We start from the raw sequence: 5,559 nt of genomic DNA, 5'->3' as shown, positions 1-5,559 counted from the left end.
TAAAATTATATAGAAATTCTGAAAAATTATATGAAAAATTCTGAGAAAAATTTTCACCAGGAATGATAAAGAAAATGAAATAGAATGCGTGGAGTTTTTTATTATTTCTATTTCAGAGTTCAAGAATATGTACAAAATAGTATCTGCAAAGTATAAAATATACAATATATAATATATAATATTTGCAAAAAAGTGTAAAATATATATCTATATATATCAAATTGAAAAAAATATATAGACCTGCATATAAATTTTGTAATTTAGTATATAATAATAAATATATACTGTTATTATAAAATATATACTGAATTTTTTTCTGCATTTTTTAAATTTATATCACAAATTGTATTTCAAATTATATTCAATAATAATAAAAAATTATTTTTAATAATAGTTACAAATACATTGCACTGCAACATTGCTACGACCTTACACATCTTGTTGAAGGCGGACATTTTTATGATGCTATGACATTGCAACAATGTTGCAAATACATTGCGCAATCTATTTGCAATATTACAACATTGCAATGAGATATATCTGCAATCATTTTGCAATCTTTCTGTGCTATATGTTAATGTGTTAATGATCGATGATGTCGTATCATAAAATTTTCAGATTCTGTGATTCTCAGGCAAATATTATTGCGTTGTTAAGAGATATAATGATGAGGAGAGAGAATATTTTGCTTAATAAAAGTTTTACATCTGTGATGATCATATCTTAGCCGTTTTTATGTTTTAACAGTGTTTTAAATAGCGACTCTCGCTACTGACATCTTGTTTATGATTATCTGCTTCTTTATTGTTTATAATTTATACCACCACCATTTATTGTGATTTTAAATAGTTATATATATTATATATTTGAAATTTAACGAAAGCTAGATACAAAGTTTTAGTGCAATCCAGTGTAGTGGCAAGGAACAAGCCTATTAATGCGCTTGTTCCATTGCTATACAACTTTATTTATTAATAAATGAATGTTACTTTAAGTTACATTAAGTATTTTTATTAAGTATTTACATTTTTTACATTTATCTTACTTATTCTAAAATATATCTTATATTGTAGTACGTATAATATTATCTTATTTATGCTAAATATTTTATCTAGCATTATCTAGCATTCTGTATTTTATCTCGATTTTTAGCTTTCGTTAAAAACAGATTGACAGTAACATTACATCAATGTTATAATTTCTCATTTGACAATAATGTAACACATATTGTATGTAATGGTTACATATTTTTAAGTAGGAAATCGTAACATTGATGTAATGTACTGTTTTTTTATGTTCAGCGGATCGTTATTTATTAATTTATTGTTTATTATTTTTTTACCTGTCAACTATTTTTTGTAATAGTTAAGAAATTATTTGCTCAACGACGAAAAGATCACATAGAAGCTGTGCAAACTCTCTTAAAGATGGACAATTACGAGCGTCTGTACAAAATGATCGCGATGCTAGCTGAGAAGATAGTCGAGGTCATTGAATTGAGTAAGAGTATTCTCGAGAAGGCCGGTTTCCTACAGTACAATAGTTCCTTTCCAGAAGATGCCAACATCAAAGATGGTACGATTATTTATATTCAGATAGCCGAATCTTTCAAGAACAAATTTCACAAAGTGTCTGCCATAAATTTTATCGTCAAAATGTATCGAGAGAATTTGCTATTAGAATATGATGGCAGATTGAGTGCAGAAACTGAGAGCAGAATCTGCCACTTCGCAGATTTAAATAATTACAAAATGACAGACTGTACTTGATTGCTGACAATCTCCGAACATTTTTCAAAATTTCCACATATAATTATATATAATTATATAATTTTGTAAATTGAAACATTTTTCAAAAATATTGAGAAAGCCTAAATCTTTTCTAGAATTTCTCATATATGTGACTTCTAAAATATTCTAACAAGAAGAGGTTCGGTTAAAGGCTCAGATGTTCGGAATTTAGAAAAATTTGAAATTTATGATACGTAAAGTGTATCCAGACATTACTTTGGTCAAGCAGTAAAATGCGTTTCTCAGCCATTATTGACAAAAGCGATTTTGAAAATTTCCAAACGATGTATGTCGCAGTTTTTTTGCAAAATTAGCCTTTTCATGCTAGCCTTTACGCAATTAAATGGCGCCTTTTTAATCAACGAAATCAATGGTAGTTCCTCAATTAGGTTGACGCACGTTTTAGGCTTTTCTTGAAAAGACTAACTCATATCAGCCTTATTGATTAATGATACACGTTCTGCAAAAAACAAAACGTCTAGCCTTTTTGCGTAAATCTTAGATTCTAGGCTTTACGCAAAAAAAGCTGGATGTTTTTAGCCTTTTTATAAAAAGGCTATTAAGCCTTTATATAAAAAGTGTATTATTAACCAATCTAGACTCTAGAACAATAATAATAACTATCAAATAAAAGTAAATTTAGTAATTTTTCAGAAGTTTTCTCACTTCCTATTTCGATGAAATTAAGCTCACTTGACGCATTTTTGCGTAAAATGAAAGAATTTGGCAGAAAAATGTCTGGGATTGCTCTGCGCGAAGCGAGATATTGAGCGTTAAAGTTGATTAAAGTGTTCTACGATCATTAATCTATCATATAGACAATATGAGAGTGTTTATATGACGAACGGCGTAGCCGCCCCGAACAAAAAAAATGTCATATCTTACTCGCTCGGGGCCTAATCACTTAGAAGTTGTAGACGATGTCCGCTTGGAATATTTCTAATTTATGAAAACAATGGGGTGTAAGAATAGTCTTTTTAGAGTGGTCTTTTTATTGTCTAGGCTGCAACGTCTAGATAGTTAGGCTCCGAGCGAGTGTTATTTTTTGTTGTTCGGAGTAGCGTAGTCGCTGGCGCTGAAATTGGGAAAATTTTTCTTAATTGAGTATTATTTATACCGAATATCCCTCAGCAATAGACACAATTTTATTTTCCTACTTCTTCCCTAGATCGATAGCTTTTTGAGTCTGTATATATATATATACATATAAAATACATTTTCCTCTCCTGTATCAGATTTAATATCTTCAAAATGGCCCATATTTCTGTCGCGAAAAAACGAGAGATAGATTCAACGAGTATCCTTGGATACTATCAAATTCATGGATGGGATTTATAAAGCACAACCCACATAAGTATTAGGTGTAGTAAAAAAAAATCTATTATTTTTCCATTCAATTTCATGAAAAAATAATGGATTTCTTTTTACTACACCTAATATTATCGTCCAATGAATTGATTCGTCCGTAAATATACGGATCTCTTCAATAGATAAATGAATGCAGTCAGATTTGTGAAGGTTCTACTCAGGTTATCACATTTCCTTGACATGAATTGGTTCCATCTATATAATATATATAGAATGTTTCCTTTAGCTATTTTGTTATGGAAAATTAAAAATGATAGATGACTAATTTTATTAATTATATTTGAATGTTTGAGCTGTATATAAATTTTGCCAATTTTGCTATTCTGGATTCAAAAGGGTTTAGAAAATTTCCAGCATACAATATATTTGCTAAAGTCTTGGAGGGGGGAAGGGAGAATCATTGCTAACTTATATGTTCTGCAGAGTATGTTATTAATTTGCTTAATGTATGATTTAGACGTGCTAGTAAAAAGGAGCCCACTCAAACTGAATCAAAATTGTCACATTAATAAACATAATGATGATTGATGATCTGATGACCCCATGATGATCTTGTTATTCATTTCAATATATTTACAAACTTAGCTGATTTTCATTTCAGTTCCACCAAGTGATCCCTCCATCTCAACCCCAAGTTCATGACCAGACCTAAATATTTTATCAAATTAGAGAATGAGACAATCTTATCATTTAATTGAATGAATCTTATCATTTATTTGATATAGTATGTTTTCTTGTTCTATGAAATATAGTGAATTGAGTCTTACGTATTTCTAAATTTAAATTAATCGAACTAAGTCTGGTCAACTTTCAAAGACCGATCTCAACTGATTGACAATTGGATACGTTTGGATTAGTATCGTTACACAAAATCACAAAGTCGTTTGCGAATGGAATAGAGGAGCAATTATATGGAATTGAAAACAAGATTCGGTTAATATATATGTTGAATAATATAGAGTTCAGAATTGATCTCTGAGGGAGCCTTTTCTGCATTATACGCTCTTCATAAAATGAAGAGTTATAAAAACTTATTATTCTAAGAGACAGAAAATGATGAAAAAAACGCTTAGCCTAGAGATATTAGTAATCTATTGATAAGTTCGAACAATATCCACGCTATCTCTCTAGGCTCTCTTAATATCCAGGAAGAGTAGGCTCCTAGTAATCTTCCACTCATGAAAGTCTTGTATGCTTCTATGTTAACGAGAGCTAAACAGTGATCGCAGGATCATTCCTTTCGAAAATCATAGTGTGATATCGGAATCACATTTTCCAATTCTATCAATCGATCAAATCTCCTAGTAACCAATTTTTCAAAAATTTTTCCCAAGCTAGAGGTTAGAGATATCGGTCTTAGTTCCCTGTCATTCGGTTTAGAAATCAAGATTGTGTCTGATCTATTCCATGATTCTGGAAACTTGTCCTGGGTCATCATCTGAAAGAATCAGTCAGAATTTTCAAAACTTCTTGTGGTAAGAAGAGTCAGTTAGAATTTTCAAAATTTCTTGTGGTAGAAAAAAAATTAATAAGTTATTAATCAAATTCTGACATACTTTGGCCGTCTTAATTATATCCATCAATTCATTCAAAGAGCGGAAAAAAAATCTCTGATTCAAATCATTACCGATGAGATCCTCCAACTTACTAGCATACCAAGGGGGAGTCAAGTTTTGTATAGTCAATTCTGATTGTTCTTCAGACGATATTCAAGAGGGGTTAATAAAGCGCAATCTTTAAAAGTGTTAATCATATACCAAAATGGAGTATGGATTATGATTCACCTCATTAACAAATTCACGAAACCTCTCTCTTTTTTTTAGCAATAATGTTTTTAGCTTCATGTGAAGCCCTACAGTAATCAGTACAGTAAAGACTCTCTTGATGGAGAATTTTTTAATTTCAAAAAGTCTCTTTTCTATTATTGTCTATCTCTGTTCTATTAAAAGTCTCTTTTCTATTAATGACTGTCTCTGATTCTGAACAAGATTCATCCCTCCATTTTATCATTGGAATAATTTTATTTTTGAATATAGTACTACATCTCTAAATGGTATTATGATCCGGGTTTTGTCTAATCAAATTATCTAGACTGTCCAAACAAATTCAAAAAAAGCCTTCATGATGGAATCATACCAAATCTCATATAAAAATGAGCCCATAAGGTTACATGATTAAAGTAAATTCATCTCTTTCTTTACTTCCTCTTTAAAAATGTTTTTATCAAATTTACTAAAAATTAACTTGGGTTTGCAAATGATCGATAGAGAATTCATCGAAACATTCCCTGAGTAAAATTTAATAATTATAGAATAATGGTCAAGTGGTTCCTCCAAAATCGACCAACTTGAAATGAAATCCAGATCCGATAATATTAGATGGGAAAAAATTCGTGGCATTT

At 30.1% G+C, this 5,559-nt stretch overlaps 1 protein-coding gene across 1 annotated transcript in view; it reads left to right on the top strand.

The window, feature by feature from the left end:
- Nucleotides 1-5,559, top strand: part of LOC108692130 (coiled-coil domain-containing protein 134-like) — a 26,454-nt gene that overhangs the window by 9,823 nt on the left and 11,072 nt on the right. Inside the window, exon 2 of the mRNA XM_018200281.1 lies at nucleotides 1,366-1,575. Coding sequence (XP_018055770.1) covers nucleotides 1,366-1,575 — 210 coding nt within the window. The remainder of the gene's footprint in view (nucleotides 1-1,365; nucleotides 1,576-5,559) is intronic.

This window comes from Atta colombica, unplaced genomic scaffold, assembly GCF_001594045.1.
Source record: "Atta colombica isolate Treedump-2 unplaced genomic scaffold, Acol1.0 scaffold61, whole genome shotgun sequence".
NCBI classification, from domain to species: Eukaryota; Metazoa; Arthropoda; class Insecta; order Hymenoptera; family Formicidae; genus Atta; species Atta colombica.
This window is presented reverse-complemented; position numbering and strand designations above follow the sequence as displayed.